Source organism: Oncorhynchus tshawytscha, linkage group LG13, assembly GCF_018296145.1.
Source record: "Oncorhynchus tshawytscha isolate Ot180627B linkage group LG13, Otsh_v2.0, whole genome shotgun sequence".
In the NCBI taxonomy this organism is placed as follows: Eukaryota; Metazoa; Chordata; class Actinopteri; order Salmoniformes; family Salmonidae; genus Oncorhynchus; species Oncorhynchus tshawytscha.
This window is the reverse complement of record NC_056441.1, coordinates 65,250,797-65,271,403: the sequence shown is the minus strand read 5'-3', so window position 1 is coordinate 65,271,403 and position 20,607 is coordinate 65,250,797. Positions and strand designations below refer to the sequence as shown.

The window sequence follows — 20,607 nt, the reverse complement described above, 5'->3', positions numbered from 1 at the left end:
TTTGTTTGTTGAACGCATCTTCATGATCTGTTGAACAAACAAAGACCCTTAGTTAAGGAAGGAAAACATTGTTAAACTGTTTTGAATTATCGCCCAATTGCGTAAAGATAAAATATTTAATGGATCTATGCCGCCCTCTAGAGCTGTTTTGTGTAAACTAAAGAGATTATTGATGCTGGTGCATATGCAAAACGATTATACCACCTCCAGGAAAGAAGCAACAAAACATTGTGTATTTTGCCAGATGTGGAGTTAAAACCATGCCTAATTGTAATTTTCCATTGGCTACTACTGGTAAGACACCCGACACCATGTATCCATGAGTCAGGAAGTGTCGATGAGCAAAGAAATAGAAAAAGTGGCAAGGCAACATGGGACTGTAGTAAATATCAAAGGACAGAAAACCCAGCGTTCTATCACCGGAATATGACGCCAATGACTATAATGTTGCATTGTAGCCTACAATATTTTGTATAATGAACCATGTTGCAACAAATTTGAAATTAAATGTGTGTTTGGGCTACTTTGTGTCCAATGATATCTGCCGCCAGGGGGAGTCGACTCGCAAAGACTTTATTTCCCAAATTCCAATGGGAACCTGGAGCTGAGTCAGAGGTCCGCCTAAACACCTAAATCATTTGCAGACTACGTTATTTCCCACTCACTTCCGAAGGTCTGGTTTATTTGGTGTGAACGAATACGGTGAGCTTTTTTTGGAAAGATTCGGATTCATTTATGTAAAACCTCAAATCTTGAAACCAAACTAAAAGTCTAAGCTTTTCTTTATTGACTGAAGGTTTAACGTTACGAGTGACGAAAAACGCCATCCTGTCCCGTTCCAAGGTATGTAGCTCCAGTGACATCCCAGCATGGACTCCGTTCGTTAGTAGCTTTTATTTTTCCTTTGTAGACAACTTCGGTTTTTATTCAACCATTTTGGGAGATCATGTTTCAATGTGTCCACATGTTTTGGTTCTTGAAGAGACTAGAGTTGCTTCTTATCATGTGAATTATGATTAAGCATGATTACAATTATAAGAGCAACAATACTTTTTACAATCTATTATCGGTTCAGTATGAATTAGCTATATTATTGTAAACAGTTTACAGTAATTCATTTTCTTTGTGCACAGAACAATAGGATTAAAATAGAGATTAGTGGATCATCTCCAGAACAGACGAGTTACTGGCTACTGACTCATAGGCTAATCAAATCAATGTTTATTTGTCACGTGCGCCGAATACAACAGGTGTAGGTAGACTTTACAGTGAAATGCTTACTTACAGGCTCTAACCCATAGTGCAAAAAAGGTATTAGGTGAACAATAGGTAAGTTAAAAAAAAAAAATAACAGTAGCGAGGCTATATACAGACACCGGTTAGTCAGGCTGATTGAGGTAGTATGTACATGTAGATATGGTTAAAGTGACTATGCATATATAATGAAAAGAGAGTAGCAGTAGCGTAAAATTGTAATCAGTCAATTGTAATCGTGTAGTGGTGCGTCATCCCACAGGTTGCATAGGCTACTCTTGCTCATAATTGTCATGTTAACAAAACCCAGTGGTTAATTTGAGCCGAATCCTGCCGTAGTAACATGAGCCGGAACCTCTCAGTTTTGGACTGTTTCGTTCCGGAACCTAGTTGCCATGATCCGGTAATCTCGTGGCATGAAACGTAATTTTCACTGTTTGCAATGTTTAAATTCGAATAAAGCGATCAGAGTTCATTCGTGTTGCCGCCTCTGTAATTGTCATAGCGTCCTAAAAAACGTAGCCTAATGTGAAAACGTAGGTTTTCACCCCGCGCCTGATATTCTAAGAATTTATTTGGGTTGGGCCATTCCGGGTTTATGATTTGCTCAACATTGTAGCCTAGAGACCAACTCTTTGCAGTTGCTGGGTTGTGAGAGAGGCTACAGGCACTCTGATAGACATGAGCCTGCAACTACCATCTCTCCAGAGTTGTACTTCATCATTTATTTCCTTGTAGAATCATATCTATGGGAAGGAAGGGCGCTGGTGGTGCTGCAGCACACCAGATAAATTGAAATACATTTGCCAACGTTCTAGAATTACTGCCGTATGTTGAGAAATAAATGAAATAATTCAGAATACTACACCAGGAGTAGGTCTATAATTTAGCCAAGAGGATCAATAGCTTTTTTATTTTTTATAGCCTAGCTGTGGATTGTGTGTAGTCCAATCACAAGGCATTGCCTACAGTCGGGAATGAGTGGCAAATCTGTCAGTGAACAGCATGCATTTGCAATATTTAAAATGTCCAGGAATGTCCACCAGAGCTGTTACCAGAGAATTGAATGTTAACTTCTCTACCATAATGTCATTATAGAGAATTTTGCAGTACATCCAACTGGCCTCACAACCGCAGACCGCGTATACTCAGGGCTCCCGAGTGGCGCAGCGGTCTAAGGCACTGCATCTCAGTGCTAGAGGCGTCACTACAGACCCTGGTTCAATTCCAGGATTTATCACAACCGGCCGTGATTGGGAGTCCCATAGGGCGGCGCACAATTGGCCCAGTGTCTTCTGGGTTAGGGTTTGACCGGGATAGGCCATCATTGTAAATAAGAATTTGTTCTTATTAATTGATTTGCCTAGTTAAATAAAGGTAAAATACAATTAAAATAACCACATCAGCCCAGGACCTCCACATCTGGCTTCTCCACCTGCGGGATCGTCTGAGACCAGCCACCCAGACAGCTGAGGAAACGGATTAGTATTTATGTCTGTAATAAATCCTGTTTGTTGGGGAAAACTAATTCTGATAGGCCGGGCCTGGCTCCCAAGTGGATGGACCTATGTCCATCCACGGCTGAACCCCTGCCCAGTCATATAAAATCCATAGATTAGGGCCTAATGATTATATTTCAATTTACTAATTTCCTTATGACCTGTAATTCAGTAAAATCAGTGAAATTGTTGCATGTTGCATTTATATTTCTGTTCAGTATAGAATTGTGGGATAGCGCAGTGTCATGACGTTGGCCTGGGGGTAGGTTTATGACAGTCATAAATACCTCTCCCCCTCTTTTTCCTCGATCTACCCTACTGATGTGACATTTGAAAATCCTTTGGTTAACATAGAGATTCTGGGAACATTAGAAGGTGGGGGGGGAATGAACCATATTCTGGTAATCCGACCAGTTGAACATATGCAATGGTACTTATTAATGAATATGATGTCAGTTCAGTTGTCATCTGAGACATTCTCATCAATGATAGGATGACATAAACTCTACAGTGGAAAGTCTGCATATTGTAGTTATCGGATTCACATGGAATTGTTGTTCAATTTAAATGTTTGAATATAAAATTATTGGTGAAAAGATTAAATGTAATTTTAGCTTCCAAATGAGAGATTTGGGTTTTCATAAGGTTAGGGCCCTGCTCAATCAGTGGCCCGCCCCTGTGAAGAGACAGGGGTTATAAAACTTTTCAAACACACCCTTCTCCCTCCACTATATAAAGCCTTGACGAAAATGTAACCTCCTGTTCCGAGAATGTGAGGAGGACGGTCCGATGACAGAATGGTTCAGAACGAACCCAACCTCAGCGTGAGCTTTTGTTTGCAAATGGTATGAACGTTGAACTCTTATTCACTACAGAAGTGATACCTCTTAGCCGTTGAGTTAGCAACAGCAGCTGCAAACGTGGGCTAGGAAAGAACAGACAGTATCCCGTCTACCACACAACGACATTACTACAACATATCCAATTTACCAGCAGAGATATTCTTCAAAGGACTCTGTTGGGCAACACGGCCTTCCATCTACTACCAACCTACCGAAGCGCAGCTCAGAGTAAGTATTTATTGTATTTTCCTTTCCAAATGGGAGGTAATTTAGAATGCATAAGATACTGTATTTACGATAGAGACATCGCTTCTCCCGTTGTTCCTCAGTTTTCCCGCTCTTTCACTCAAATCCAGCCCCCTTTTCTTTGTGTAACCAGCTGTCATATCTGTTCCGCCCGCTAGGGACGTTTTCCTTTATGACGTAATTTGTAATTAAGGTATGATTCATTCTGTGTATATGTAATTCTGTGTGATTAGTTAGGTATTTAGTAAATAAATAATTAAACCCAATTTTGTATTGCTGATTCAACTTGTTAGCCAGGGTTTGTGAAGATAACCAATAATTTACAACTTTCAGATGAGACTGAAATAAGGTGAAGATTAATATTGACTGCTATTGATGTAAAATATTACTAGGTTTTACTAGGATTACTAGGAGTTTATTCGGAAGATAACTGCTCTATAAATATTATTTCGTGGTGCCCCAACTTTCTAGTTACTTCCATTGACATGATTAGCTCAATCAGGTAATATTAATTACAGAGAGAGGATTTTATAGAATAGCATGTCATATCACTTAATCCGGCATAGCCAAAGACACGAGAACAGGTTGGAAAGCAAATGGCTCCTGCTGAAACAAAATTACTTATCTGTAGGCTAAGAAAATATTTGATCAACTTCTAAATAGGCCTAACAGCAAACAGCATTGTTTTTCCAAACTAAAACGAGAGAGATAGGCTTTTGGCATGAGCGCATCGGCCATCGCCGGTGAGTGAGCTGCGCATTGTTGGGTGAGTCAGTGAAACTGGAAAGCTTTTTTAGGACTATAATTTCCCCCTCATTTTGTACAATATGTGTGTCTCCTCCACACACCTAGGCCTAGTCTATTGGTGGATTCAAGACAAGGTCATGTTTAAGTATCTTACATTCTCAGTTTGTCAGTCTGAAATAGCCTGACATTTCAATCATTTGTGTGGTATTAAAAAAGATTCAGCTCCTGTCACGTAAAATTGCATGAAATGCGTTTATAAAAGGCCACATTTTTTACGGACACAAATCTGCAAACACCTCTGCTCTAGTCTAGACCACTATGCAAATGCGATGATATGCATGCAATGCTTTATTATGAAGATGATTTTCTGGAGCTCCCGAAGTCACCCCGCTCTCGCTTTTTGTTCCGGCACCTCCCGATTGACAAATTAAGTACTGACAAAACCAAAGTCTCTCTCTCTCTCCCCCCTCCACTTATTCATTCTGTACCCTGTAGGTCCCTCTGATGATTGTTATCTTGGCCTAATGTCTGTCCGAGTGCCATCCATGAGTGTGCTGCCTCCAGTTCGAAGGGACCGCGTCATTGCCCAGCTTCCTCAGGTAAGCATCATACAGTACATGCTAGCAGTCAAACAGTCATTTGAATGTGTTACCCTGTCTGGGCTTGCAAACCTAGTTCCTTTGCCCTCTAGGCTGCTTAGGCCACCAATCTCATAAAGCTGTGTTCATTATGTTCTAATCTAGTGTTACAGTAAGAAGGCTGCTGTGCAAACTAAAGATGAGTTCAACTTCAAAGTGAAGACTGCCTGCCAGGAGCAACGCACTGGCACAGTAGGGTGGGTAGGCCACAAAGCCTTTTCATGTTCAAGATATACAGATCGTTCCCTTATGGCATTATGGGGATGAGGGTGGTATGTTGTCTCATTGTGATCTTTGATTGTCTCTCTGTTTGTGGCACCTCCGATTTTAAACCAGCAGGTTTAAAATAGCTAAGGTCATAGTGGTTGGGGACCTGGCCGTGGGAAAAACCTGTCTGATTAATAGGTAAGCAAAGTTTGGATATTCCTGGTGCGTAGTACTTGATTGCAGTATCAGTCAACTGGGCCGTTTTGGTGAATTAATAACCAGATGGAATGCAGTGCATACACCAAACTTGAATACCGTCGGGTGTGTTTTTTTATAGGTTGTTTGCAAGTACAGATTATCGGATTTTCCTAATCATTTACGCTTTTTAGATTTTGCAAGGATGCATTTGACAAGAACTACAAGGCAACCATTGGTGTTGACTTTGAGATGGAGCGGTTTGAAGTGTTGGGGGTGCCTTTCAGTTTACAGTTGTGAGTCTCAATCTACTGGTGTGTTCTACAGTAATAATCCCCAGAGCTAATCTGTTTCCCTTCACTCACCAATATCTCTCTCTACAGATGGGACACTGCGGGGCAGGAGAGGTTCAAGTGTATTGCCTCCACATACTACAGGGGAGCTCAGAGTAAGGAAACTTTCTCTTTGAACAGTTTTTATGTTTCCATATAATTCATTACGACCTAAAACGTATTGCCATGTCCTTAGGGACAGATTTGATGTTTGAGTTTACTAATGAAGTGAATTCTGTTTTCCAGCGATTATTATTGTGTTTGATGTAAATGATGTGGCATCTTTGGGCCATGCAAGGTAAAATACATTAGATTCAACTGACATGAGTATGAATACACATTTCAGCTGCACGTGTGCTCTGTAAATTCCATTTAACATATTTGAATGTCGCTATGTTTATCCACAGGCAGTGGCTTGAAGATGCCCTGAAGGAGAATGATCCTACCAATGTCCAGCTTTTCCTGGTGGGCACAAAGAAAGACCTGAGTGTATGTGTTCACTCTTTTTATGTACAATCTGCAGAGGCACAATTGATCCGTTTTCTCCGCTCATGTCAACTTCCAGAAGTCGAAGTTCAGACTATATACTGGATACTAAAAATTCATGGAATACTGTATATTATTAAAATAATAATATGTTTTGTATATCCATTGTGTTTCCCTCTTCTCTCTGTTATTTTCTCAGTCTCCTGCTCAGTACTCTCAGATTGAACAGGATGCCACCAAATTGGCTGAGGAAATCAAAGCAGAGTATTGGGCCTTGTCATCATTGACTGGTTGGTGGGCTAATACATCAGATCAATGTTGAGGCTGATAGCAATAAGACAGGATGCAGCCTTCTTGTTTGTAAGACAGTATTATAATTTGTGTTAACTAATTGTCTAAACATCTGAAGAAGAAAGGTGACTTCATGTTTTTTCCCCTCCTGTTCATGTTGTAGGGGAAAATGTGAAAGAGTTTTTCTTCCGTGTTGCATCATTGGCATTTGAGGTCAATGTTCTGGCAGAGATAGAGAAGAGTGGATCAAGACACATTGGGGACGTTATCAGTGAGTGCACAGCTGTGCACTGTTAAAATATGGCACCATGCATTATGTGATACGAATAACATCAGTTCTCTTGCCACGTTAACCCTAACTAGGTTACAGACAGACCCTTGTATGAGTAACATAAACACACAAGCCTTTTTTCATGCAAGTTTCTTGTTTGTTTCAGAAATTAACAGTAATTCAAACAGCCTGTATGCAACGTCAAAGAAGAAACAGTCAAACTGTTGTCAATGAAGACAAACACATGACTACTACAGTAAAAAGGTACCAAAGCATCATTTCCTCAGAAGAGAAACTGAGAACCCATGACCACTCCCAGAGACATGGAATTTGCAGTGAGGCAGGACAGAGACTTTTGCCTTCACAGACATTTGATTTTAATTTGTGCTGGCCCGGAAAGAACAGCTTCTTGGTTGGATGTGGATTCCTGTGGTGCTTGGCTCATTTTTGCCTGTCCAGAGTTTCGGATAGAAATTCCTCTGGTTCATTGTACTCCATACTGTACAATTCCAGTTCTTGAGTCCTGACAGAAATTGTGATCGAGGTACTGCTTTAATAGCTATGGAGTATGGACAATAATGGATGTCTTCAAATACCCAATATGGATATTTTTAAGACACTCCGCCATTAGGCCTGTAAGATTTTTTACAGCGTTGTTTTGTTTAGTGTTGTTTCCATGCGACATGTTTTTTGCACAATTTGTAACCATTGCATAGATTAAAACTCATGACTCCTTCCTGGGATGTTACATTATGCTAGCTAAGGAGTATGAATACATAATCCTATTTTTAACAGAACAACTGCATTCATACAGTATGAGAGATGTGTATTATTCAGATGTACCTCATCTACGCTAGATAGATACAATAATATAACTGAGAATTATTGATTTTTAATGATGTGCGATATTTGAATGACTGATCTTATATTATCCCTCTAGTTGAATACCATAATCGGAGTGAAAAGTGCATACATATGTCTAGTTTTCCTTTTAGACAAAGATTATTTAAGTCATTTTTCTCATGTTTAATTGCAGGTGCAAGTTTTAGCTCTATAAAGATACTGTATATCAAAAATTACTACACTTAGCTCAAAATATACATGTAAGCTTCACAATCACTGCTCTGTATCAAATCAAACAACTGTTTACTGGTAATTAGACTTTATAATTATAAAACAAATAATTCAATAATAAAGTTATTATTGAAAGTTCTATATAGGATGAATCACTAATCTGTTATTAAATTAACTGTTTGTCATATTAGCCAGGGCCTTTTAATATAAAACAATTATACATACAGTCGATAGTGAAAGTCGACACACCCCTTGTACAGTCTTCAAACTTTGAAAATATATATGAGGATGCATTGTTTGCATACTGTATGTCTTCACACCCCAGAGTTAATTCTTGATGGAAGCACCTTCGGCAGCTACGAATCATTTTTAATAATTCTATCAACCTTGCACAACTCTTAGGGCAACATACTGTATATCCATTGTTTTTGTAAAAATTGCTCAAGCTCAGTAAATTTGGTTGGGAATCATTGATGGACAGCAATATTCAAACATTGTCTTGTTTTTTTAAAAGCAGATTTAAGACAGGATGGAGACTGGACTATTTAGGAACACTCAACACCTCCTTGGAAAGCCATTCTGATGCATCTTTGGCATTACAATTTGGGTCATTGTTTTTGAATTTAAAAAATATATATATCCCAGGGTTAGGTTTTCAAAAGACTGAGGTGGGATTTCCTATAACTTTTTACCTGGGCTGTGCTCCATACATTTTTATTTTCATCCTATCCCCAGTCCCTGCTGGTGACAAGCATACCCATAATATGATGCTGCCACCACAAACCTGTAGTTTCTTCTTTGGCCTCTCTCATCAAAAAGCTGTTTTCGCACACAGGACTGTCGCTATCGACTGGAGTTAAAAAAAAAAATAATTCACACCATTATCGGTAAAGTCTGGACACTGTTGTGCACAAAAAGCCCAAGAGGCCGGTCGTTTCTGAGATACTGGAACCGGCCCGCCTGGCACCGACAATCATGCTATGCTCAGTCGCCTAGGTTACTCGCTGTGCCCATTCTAACTTTCAATCTAACAGTAACTGAATGCCTGTCTGCCTGCTTTATATAGCAAGCCATGGCCACTTGCCTCACTATCTGTAGGACCACACCATTTTTGTGAACAGGGTGGTGTACCTAATTAACTGGCGTGTATGTTGCCCTAAGAGTTGTACAAAGTTGGTAGAATATTATTCGAAATGATATACAGCTGTAATTTCTTTCAATTTGAATATGTGGATCTATAGGAAAAAAAATCAAATCCATTTTTATATTGAATTTGTTTACACTTTCACTAGGTACTATATATACAATGTGCTTGTATATAAGCCAAAATAATGGAATGCATTCACCACTCCAAGGCAATTCATGATCTTAGTGACTTTTTGGATAAAGCACCATACTAGAGTAACATAGAATTCTTGTCAGCACAGTTAGATTGCCTACCCGCTCGGAACTGCATGACATTGAGCTTGAGCATTTAACTGGCGAAGCTCTTGGAAGGAGTCGAAATATTGTTTGTCAATTTGAATCTGTAGTTCCTCCGGGATGCAGGGAGAGCTTGTATTTCTCCTTGATCCACTTCCCTCCCTCGCTGTTCTCAATTGGCACAGCATCAACACCTGCAAATATGCATTACTTTTACTTGATAATAATTCAGATAGAAAACTTTACAGTATACAGTTGTGATTAAAGTATATATTTTTAGCACTTTTCAGTGATACAACAGATTAAATCAAATCTAGCCTACCTACAATGAGACATTGTCTGGCATGTGACCTACAACAGTCGCTTCCTGCCGCTCCACCAGTTTGATAGCAGCCTTCATGGTTTCTCCGGTCTCTATCCACTGGTCCACTACCAGCACCTGGAGCCCTGCAGCACAGAGAGAGACCAACTAGTGGTTGTGGTTGTTTCTCAAATGGTACCCTATTCCCTACATAGTGCATTACTTGCTCTATGGGCGCTGGTCAAAATAACAGAATAGGGTGCTATTTGGGATGTCCACTGTATTTATATTCAAACTCTTTACTCAATGTGATGCACACTGGCAGTCCTACTGAGTTACAGGACAAAACACATTCAGAGAATCTCCTTGAAGGGGAAATGTTTACTTAAATACAAAGGTGTTCAGTGGCTATACAAACTCTTTGCTACAGACTAGGGTCCTTGGTTCCTGCACCAACACTAGATTATGTCACAGGAAATAAGAGTGGTTGTCAGAGGAAATGAGGCCATGCTTGCATTCATTGAAACAAATACAAACAGTGAGAGCCAAAACAGGCCATACTGCCTCTTAGCTTGTGGGTTCATTGAGCTTATCTATCACACTGTATGTTGTCTTGCTACATTCATGTTAAGGAGTCTGTCTCTTTATCCTTCACCTCTGGATTATACAAACAAGGCAGGACTCTTGAAACCTTAGATGAGTGATGTCCCTTCATTGGCCATAGACTCTGGTGACTTATTCACCAAGGAAAGCAATTGTGTCAGTGTGATGGCCTTAACACATACAGGTGAACCTCCATCATCTACTCTCTGCCTGAGTAGTCCCTGTACTCTTGGCTCTGGATTTGTATGCACATGTGTCCTGCTTTGCGGATAGCCAGAAAGCCCTTTCCAAGGGTTGTGACGATCCTGAAAACCACCAAGACAAAAATGACATCTTAGAAACAGCACAGATAGACTGTTGTTGTATTGATGAGATTGTGAGTTAATTTCACCAATCAATATTTTCTCTCAGAAGACTTATAAACCTGATTGAAGAGATGGCAGCATTCCACGTAGAAAAAGCCATACAGATCCCTTTCACACATAGTATGATTGATTTTGCAAGGCTTTTGTTTTGTGTTGCATGGTGTGATATTTTACTCTTAAAGCGTGTCATTGTGGCAGGACCTAAATGTGAACTACCCCTAAGTATAATTCAGAGTGGTTAGGTTTACTGCCCTTTCAGTGGAGCTTGCTGGATGTGAAATAAAATTAGTATGCAGTAAATCGCATGCAGCCACACTTCAGCAACAACACATGAGCATATTGGTTGAGATTGTATGTTTTCCTGAAACATTATTGACTAGTTGTTTACCGAGGATTCCCATTGCATCTATACCCACGACCAGGTCAATGACCTCATTCTGGAATGGACAGAGAAGGTCCTTCACAAAATCTGACAGTGCCTGGATTAGATACAGAATGAACCAAATTGACCACCCGGACTGCTATTGGTTTCCTTACTGTATCTTTACAGTATATGCACTGGGAAAAATACACATTTTACACACCATGGGAAATGAGCATTAGTTAGTATTCACCGCCTTTGTATTTCTTCATTTTGTTTCTGTTACAAAGTGGGATTGAAATATATTTCATTGTGATTTGTCATTGATCTACACAAAATACTTGATCTTGATCTTTACAAATGAATAATAAAGAAACTAAAATCCACTCACTGGTCAGTTTATTAGGTACACCATCCCTACCTGCTTGGTAGACGGGAAACAATAATAAATCAGACATCGAATATCTCTTTAAGCATGGTGAAGTTAATAAATATGCTTTGGATGATGTATTAAACCACATCAAATATACAGTTGTCCTTCTGAACTGAGCTGCCGGACAGGAAGGACAAATGCTCAAGGGTGTCACCATGAGGCTATTGGTGATTTAAAAACAATTATAGAGTTCAATGGCTGTGATGGGAGAAAAATGAGGATAGATAAACAACATTGAGATCTAAATACAAATATACAGAATAAAACAATTCTAAAACATACATCCTGTATGCAATAAGGCACTAAAGTAATATTGAGGGAAAAAAACATGGCAAAGGAATACACTTTTTGGCCTAAATGCAAAACCTATGTTTGTGGCAAACACAACACATCACTGGGTAACTGCCTCCTTATTTTCAAGCATGGTGGTGACTGCATCATGGTATAGGTATGCTAGAAATGAACAAAGACTGAGCAGGGTAAAAAGAAACAGGATGGTAACTAAAGGTGTATCACTAGTTCCTAGGAATTACTGTAAAGTCTTGATGGGTCCAACCAGGCAAACTTTGGTCCTTTGGTGTTTGGTGCCATTAGGGAAAGGTACCAGCCTTTCCACCTGTCTGTTGGAACAGCCAAAGTGTTCATTCTGCTAGACCCTGATATTGTTATTGCAATATTTCAAATCATTTTAGTAATGTCAAGAAACATTTTAGATCTCAGGATCAAAATTCACATGTAAATTAAACACAGAATTGGAGCAAAAGTTAATAACATTGGTTAAAATGAAAATCGAATCGTTGTTGCAATAATAGGAAGTGTATTCCATTCAAATAGCACAGAAGATGATTCTAAATAGGGCCAAAATATTTGAAAGTTTGCTGTTTAAAATCATAAAACAAAATCTAAATTATGCAATGTTGTATTTCATAGATTTTCAGTTGACTTTCTGATAAATTAAGTTCTAATGCTATGTTTTTACAAGTTAACAATTACAACAAAAAGCTTTAACCATTACAAATTAAATAGACTTAGAATGCTGTGGTGTGGTGGAGTCTGTGAAGATGTACTGCACACAAATAACTGGTGAATCCCAAACGTAGAGAATGATAGAGGCCTCTGATGACCAAAAGTCCATTTTGGCATGGGCAGCACCATTGAGGGCTTCCACCATGCTTCCTCCATTTTAAAGTAATCAAAGTAGTCAACTGGGTGGGGATTCCAATGGGTTTTAGATGCAATGGCGCTGCCGATGCGGTCACAGACACTATAATGGCACAGATATAAAGATGAGTCCTCTATCGCTATGATCCCAAACCAGACCCCTTCCTTTACCAACTCGCTCGGAGAGCCCTACGTTGTCAAGTGTTGCTGTCGAAACTCCGAGGGTGATGCCTCGATCAGACCGACCACGTAATTGTGTTTTGGTACACCTGAAATACATTAATTTCCAATGGAACGCTGCGTTTGCCTTGCACACAGATTATCGATTATATTGACCATATACTCATGTAGCCGCTCTAACAATGGAAATAAATGTCTTCAAAAATCGAAGGCAGTCGGGAGGTGTCAAAATCAGGTGAGACCATTCTAGCCAATGAGAGGGCAGATACAGCGACTTGCGAAGGTATTCACACCCCTTGGCATTTTTACTATTTTGTTGCCTTTACAAACTGGAATTAAAATACATTTTTGGGGGGTTTGTATCATTTGATTTATACAACATGCCTACCACTTTGAAGATGCAAAATATGTTTTATTGTTAAACAAACAAGAAAGAAGACAACAAAATTCCAAGACATTTGAATGTGTGTTGCTTTAGCAGTATGCTTAGGGTCATTGTCCTGCTGGAAGATGAACCTCCGTCCCAGTCTCAAATCTCTGGAAGACTGAAACAGGTTTCCCCTCAATAATTTCTCTGTACTTAGCGCCATCCATCATTCCTTCAATTCTGACCAGTTTCCCAGTCCCTCCTGATGAAAAAATGGATTGTGTTCTCAGGGTAATGAGAGGTGTTGGGTTTGTGCCAGACATAGCGTTTTCCTTGATGGCCATAAAGCTACATTTGTGTCTTATCTGACCAGAGTACCTTCTTCCATATGTTTGGGGAGTCTCCCACATGCCTTTGGGCAAACACCAAACGTGTTTGCTTATTTTTTTCTTTAAGCAATGGCTTTTTTTTGGCCACTCTTCCGTAAAGCCCAGCTCTATGGAGTGTACAGCTTAAAGTGGTCCTCTGGACAGATACTCCAATCTCCGTTGTGGTGCTTTTCAGCTCCTTCAGGGTTATCTTTGGTCACTTTGTTGCCTCTCTGATTAATGCCCTCCTTGCCTGGTCCATGAGTTTTGGTGGGCGGCCCTCTCTTGGCAGGTTTGTTGTGGTGCAATAGTCTTTCCATTTTTGGATTTAATGGTGCTCCATGGAATGTTCAAAGTTTCTGATATATTTTTATAACACAACACTGATCTGTACTTCTCCACAACCTTGTCCCTGACCTGTTTGGAGAGCTCCTTGGTCTTCATGGTGCCGCATGCTTGGTGGTGCACCTTGCATAGTGGTGTTGCAGAATCTGGGGCCTTTCAAAACAGGTGTGTATATATACTGAGATCATGTGACATTTAGATTGCACACAGGTGGACTTTATTTAATTAATTATGTGACTGCTGAAGGTAATTGGTTGCACCCAAGCTTATTTAGGGTTTTCATAGCAAAGCGGGTGAATACATGTGCACTCACCACTTTTCCTTTTTTTAAATTTTGACTATTTTGTGTATGTCCATTACATGAAATCCAAATAAAAATCCATTTAAATTACAGGTTGTAATGCAGCAAAATAGGAAAAATGCCAAGGGGGGTGAATACTTTTCAAGGCACTGTATGCATGTGAACAACAGGCACATATCCGATATAAAGTGTTTTTTCTCAAAGTTGCCGTGATGTCATATCAGTACACTTGTAACAACTTAAGCATTACAAAATCTCTATTCGATCAAATAAGCCACACCTTGCAAATAAGCCATTACATTTTTGTGAACCAAATTCGACACTAATTGAGCAAAGAAAATATCAGGCCACCTACGCGGCCCCCGACGCTTACGAGCACTCGTTCTCCGTGGCCGACGTGAGTAAGTAATCTAAGCGTGTTAACCCTCACAAGATAGCATCTCAAGCCGCGTCCTCAAACCACGTGCAGACTAGCTGGCTGGAGTATTTACGGACACATAGTTGAAGTCGGAAGTTTACATACACCTTAGCCAAATACATTTAAACTCAGTTTTTCACAAAATTCCCTGTTTTAGGTCAGTTAGGAACACCACTTTATTTTAAGAATGTGAAATGTCAGAATAATAGTAGAGAGAATTATTTATTTCAGCTTTTATTTCTTTCATCACATACCCAGTGGGTCAGAAGTTTACATACACTCAATTAGTATTTGGTAGCATTGCCTTTAAATTGTTTAATTTGGGTCAAATGTTTCGGGTAGCCTTCCACAAGCTTCCCACAATAAGTTGGGTGAATTTTGTCCCATTCCTCCTGACAGAGCTGGTGTAACTGAGTCAGGTTTGTAGGCCTCCTTGCTTGCACACACTTTTTCAGTTCTGCCCACAAATTTTCTATAGGATTGAGGTCAGGGCTTTGTGATGGCCACTCCAATACCTAGACTTTGTTGTCCTTTGTTGTCCTTAAGCTTTGGAAGTATGCTTGGGGTCATTGTTGGGGTCACCTCCAAACTTGTCATCAAGCTCGAGACCCTGGGTCTCGACCCCGCCCTGTGCAACTGGGTACTGGACTTCCTGACGGGCCGCCCCCAGGTGGTGAGGGTAGGTAACAACATCTCCACCCCGCTGATCCTCAATACTGGGGCCCCACAAGGGTGCGTTCTGAGCCCTCTCCTGTACTCCCTGTTCACCCACGACTGCGAGGCCATGCACGCCTCCAACTCAATCATCAAGTTTGCGGACGACACTACAGTGGTATGCTTGATTACCAACAACGACGAGACGGCCTACAGGGAGGAGGTGAGGGCCCTCGAGTGTGGTGTCAGGAAAATAACCTCACACTCAACGTCAACAAAACAAAGGAGATGATCGTGGACTTCAGGAAACAGCAGAGGGAGAACCCCCCTATCCACATCGATGGGACAGTAGTGGAGAGGGTAGTAAGGACAAACTGAATTGGTCCACCCACACAGACAGCGTCGTGAAGAAGGCCAGCAGCGCCTCTTCAACCTCAGGAGGCTGAAGATATTCGGCTTGTCACCAAAAGCACTCACAAACTTCTACAGATGCACAATCGAGAGCATCCTGTCGGGCTGTATCACCGCCTGGTACGGCAACTGCTCCGCCCACAACCGTAAGGCTCTCCAGAGGGTAGTGAGGTCAGCACAACGCATCACCGGGGGCAAACTACCTGCCCTCCAGGACACCTACACCACCCGATGTCACAGGAAGGCCATAAAGATCATCAAGGACAACAACCACCCGAGCCAATGCCTGTTCACCCCGCTATCATCCAGAAGGCGAGGTCAGTACAGGTGCATCAAAGCAGGGACCGAGAGACTGAAAAACAGCTTCTATCTCAAGGCCATCAGACTGTTAAACAGCCACCACTAACATTGAGTGGCTGCTGCCAAAACACTGACTCAACTCCAGCCACTTTAATAATAGGAATTGATGGAAATTGATGTAAAATATATCACTAGCCACTTTAAACAATGCTACTTAATATAATGTTTAAATACCCTACATTACTCATCTCACATGTATATACTGTACTCTATATCATCTACTGCATCTTTATGTAATACATGTATCACTAGCCACTTTAAACTATGCCTCTTTGTTTACATACCCTACATTACTCATCTCATATGTATATACTGTACTCGACACCATCTACTGCATCTTGCCTATGCCGTTCTGTACCATCACTCATTCATATCTTTATGTACATATTGTTTATCCCTTTACACTTGTGTGTGTATAAGGTAGTAGTTTTGGAATTGTTAGGTTAGATCACTCGTTGGTTATTACTGCATTGTCGGAACTAGAAGCACTTCTTCCTTGCTGAGCGGCCTATCAGGTTATGTCGATCTAGGACTTGTTTTACTGTGGATATAGATACTTATGTACCTGTTTCCTCCAGCATCTTCACAAGGTCCTTTTCTGTTGTTCTGGGATTGATTTTAACTTTTCGCACCAAAGCACGTTCATCTCTAGGAGACCGAACGCGTCTCCTTCCTGAGCGTAATGACGGCTGTGTGGTCCCATGGTGTTTATACTTGCGTACTATTGTTTGTATAGATGAACGTGGTACCTTCAGGCATTTGGAAATTGCTCCCAAGGATGAACCAGACTTGTGGAGGTCTACAATTATTTTCTGAGGTCTTGGCTGATTTCTTTTGATTTTCCCGTGATGTCAAGCAAGAAGGCACTGAGTTTGAAGGTAGGCCCTGATATACATCCACAGGTACACCTCCAATTGACTCAAATTATGTCAATTAGCGGAAGCTTCTAAAGCCATGAAATCATTTTCTGGAATTTTCCAAGCTGTTTAAAGGCACAGTCAACTTAGTGTATGTTAACTTCTGACCCACTGGAATTGTGATACAGTGAATTATAAGTGAAATAATCTGTCTGTCAACAATTGTTGAAAAAATTACTTGTGTCATGCACAAAGTAGATGTCCTAATCGACTTGCCAAAACTATAGTTTGTTAAAACATCTTAGGGAAAGGCCCCTTTTTTCTCCTTTTCCACCTGAGTGACATGGCCAAAGTAAACTGCCTGTTGCTCAGGATCTTAAACCAGGATATGCATATAATTGGTACCATTCGAAAGAAAACACTTTGTAGTGAAAACAGAAAACAGTTTGTAGAAATGTTAAAATAATGTAGGGGAATATAACACAATAGATATGGTAGGAGAAAATCCCCCCCAAAACCAACCAAATATTTTTTGTTGTTGTTGTTGAGAGACCATCCCCTTAAAAAGGCAAGTAAAAGGTCATTTTGGAAATTTGCTCCCTGGATGCAATTCCTATTGGTTCCACAGGGTGTCAGCAGTCTATGTTCAAGGTTTCAGGCTTGTAACTTCAACAACGAATAAGAAATATCATAGTACAGGGACACATTTTTGGAAATTCGTGTTTGCGCACGCCATGAAGACAGTACGCACCTGCTAAAATCGGTTTCTTATTGAAAATACTTCTTTCCATAAGAAATATTATAGTTTGATTACATTTTAGGGTATCTGAAGAGTAAATAGAAAAGTTTTTTTTTTTTCAATTTAAAGTTTTATTAAGTTTTCTTGTTTTTCAATCAACCAACAAAACACATTCCACATCCACAGATGTGACAGGCTTAAAATGTTTTTAAAAATAATTTAAAAAATAATAGTTAAAAAAAATAATAAATAAAAATATATATATACATACATACACACACACATATCCTACATACATGTACATACACATACACACAAAGAACAATTAAAAAATAAACATATATAAGGTTCTTATTAGCTATTTCTAGCCTTCGCTAAGACGACGAGCAAATTGTTAGTTTTTATATTTTACAGCACCTTACACAACATATATCTTCTAATACACTCTGTCCAATTTGAAATATAGTTGAGTAGTGGAGACCAGAGTCTATCAAACTTGGACTGTCTCTTGTGGAGGTCATAAGTGAGCTTTTCAAGAGAGAGAAAGTCAACAATCTGGTCAATCCACATTTTAAATGTAGGAGAGGTATTAGAGCCCCACAATAGAATGATACATTTCTTAGCAAAGTATGTAATAGTCAGAAGCACATTTTCTCTGTCAGGATCAAGAACAAAGTCCTGCTGGGCATTAAGAAGATAGATACACGGGGTCATATCAAACTGTACATCTAGTATTTTCTGTGCAGCAGTAAGTATAGATTGCCAGAATCTGGCAATCTATACATACAGATCTCTACAGCTCCAAAATACATGCATATAGGTTCCACTTTCAGAGGTACATCTTTTACAGTTAGGAGACATGTCTATTTTCATTCTATGGAGTTTCAAAGGAGTGTAATAAAATTTGTACAAAATGTGTAATTAGATTCTTTCATTTTTACATTAGTAGAGGAGCAGTATACCCTGTTGCAAACCTCTGCCCATAACTTATCACTGATAGTCAGACCTAGGTCCTTTTCCCAGATTATTTTCAAAGGAGTAAAGGAGGAGCCCCCTTTCTCAGAAAGGAGTCTATAGATGTAAGATATTTTGCCTTTAATGGATTGTGCTGTGACAAGAATGGTTTCAACTTCATTCAACTGAGTTCTAAACCTCCTCTTGGAAGGTAAATCAGGAAATTACATGTCTAATTTAAAGATGTTTTTTTTAAATGGGATCTTGGCACATTGAATTCACTGCAGAGCTCTTGAAAGGATTTCAGTGTAGTGGTTTACTGATGAAATAGGTCTGAAAAGGTGCTGATTCGTAGAGTATGCTAAAGATTAAAGTTGGCATCCCTCAAGGCTTTTGGCAAGTCTGGGTTGCCTACTATAGGCAAGTGAGAACATATTTGGGAGGAAATGCCCAGGTATTTCTTACAGTCCCTCCACGCTAGTAGGGTGCTGTAAATCAAAAAGGTTTTGGCTATGTTGCCCACTTCACTAAAGTTATTAATGAATATAATTGAACTTAGGGGTAATGAACCACAGGATTGGGCTTCTATCTGAATCCACGTTGACTCTTGTCTGTTTGTGATCCATGTTAGCATGTTGCGGATTTGGGCAGACCAGTAGTACAATTGAAGGGAGGGAAGGGCAAGACCACCCTTAGATTCAGGTTTCGATAGAGTGGAGAACTTGATCCTAGGTTTTTTATTGTCCCATATACATTTGGTGATGCTTTGGTTAGTTGTTTTGAAAAAGGAAACTGTGAGATAGCATGGGAGCATCTGAAATAAATAGTTCAGTCAAGGGAGGATGTTCATACGGATGACATTAATTATTCCTACTAAGCTAATTGGGAGGGAGATCCAGGTTTGGAGATCATTCTTGATTCGATCCAGGAGTGGAAGATAATTTTCCTTGAAAAGGCTATTCAGATCTGGTGTTATGAAGATCCCAAGGTATTGAAACCCCTGTGTCTTCCATTGGAAAGGACATCGTGTCTTCATAGAGCTGGTGAGTGTGATATTGAAAGGGCAGACAGTGGATTTGTTAAAATGTATCTTATAACCTGAAAACTTGCCATACTGAGCAATTGTGTCTAAAATGGGAGGGATTTCTCAGGGTTGGATATGTAGAGCAAGACATCATCCGCGTAAAGCAAAATCTTGTGCTGCAGGCCGCCTGCAGAAACACCCATAATACTTGGATTGCTCCTTATCAACTCTGCCAGAGGCTCCGCCCCCAACAAGTAGAGCGGGGGGACAGCGAGCCCCCTTGTCTTGTGCCCCGTTCCAGAGGCAATCTGTCAGAGTTCAGTCCGTTAGTAGTCACCATGGCATTTGGATGAGAGTATAGTGATTTTTAAAAAATTGGGCCCATATTGTACTTTTCTAAGACTGAAAACAGAAAGCTCCACTCCATCCTGTCAAACGCCTTCTCAGCATCCAGTGAAGCCAGCAGGACAGGGTTCTTCTGTGCGTTTATTTGATCAATAATATCAAAAAGACGGCGAATGTTATCAGAAGAGTATCTGTCTCTAATAAATCCAGTTTGGTCCGCTTTTATTATTTTGGGAAGAAGAGTGTTTAGTCTTTTGGCGAGCAATTTGGTAATTATTTTGTAGTCGAAATCCAACAAGCTTATGGGCCGGAAGGACGAGCAGGATAGAGGGTCCTTGTCTTTTTTGAGCAACACTGTAATGCGAGCTGTGTGCATTGAGTCTTGGAGAACTCAGTTTTTGCAAAAATCCTCCAGCATTGGCATGAAGATAGGGCTGAGCTGGGGCCAAAAAGCTTTGTAGAACTCTCTGGGGAATCCATCTGGGCCTGGGGACTTATTAGGTGGCATGGAGGTAATTGCCTCCAGGATCTCCTCAGGAGTGAAGGGGGAGTTGAG

At 40.1% G+C, this 20,607-nt stretch overlaps 1 protein-coding gene across 4 annotated transcripts; it reads left to right on the top strand.

The window, feature by feature from the left end:
* The first annotated feature begins 340 nt into the window (after positions 1-340).
* On the top strand, positions 341-11,520 carry LOC112265508 (ras-related protein Rab-34). 4 transcript variants are annotated; one of them, XM_042296188.1, is made up of 13 exons: positions 347-702; positions 797-843; positions 3,750-3,823; positions 5,084-5,187; positions 5,332-5,423; positions 5,566-5,631; positions 5,823-5,924; positions 6,012-6,076; positions 6,207-6,258; positions 6,368-6,449; positions 6,646-6,736; positions 6,901-7,008; positions 7,175-11,520. In XM_042296188.1, the coding sequence occupies exons 4-13, from the start codon at positions 5,113-5,115 to the stop codon at positions 7,240-7,242; spliced, it is 801 nt and encodes a 266-aa protein (XP_042152122.1). In that variant the 5' UTR covers positions 347-702; positions 797-843; positions 3,750-3,823; positions 5,084-5,112; the 3' UTR covers positions 7,243-11,520. The 4 variants fall into 4 exon arrangements, with proteins under 4 accessions (XP_042152123.1, XP_024298634.1, XP_024298636.1 ...); XM_042296189.1 differs by lacking the exon at positions 5,823-5,924 and having other exon boundaries at positions 341-702; XM_024442866.2 differs by lacking the exon at positions 3,750-3,823 and having other exon boundaries at positions 346-702.
* Positions 11,521-20,607: the final 9,087 nt, after the last annotated feature.

Coding starts and splice junctions, on each gene's coding strand:
- LOC112265508 (XM_024442866.2), top strand. CDS start 5,113: ATGTCTGTCCGAGTGCCATCCATGAGTGTGCTGCCTCCAGTTCGAAGG. Junction 5,632..5,822: donor AAAACCTGTCTGATTAATAG/GTAAGCAAAGTT, acceptor TACGCTTTTTAG/ATTTTGCAAGGATGCATTTG. Junction 6,259..6,367: donor GCATCTTTGGGCCATGCAAG/GTAAAATACATT, acceptor GTTTATCCACAG/GCAGTGGCTTGAAGATGCCC.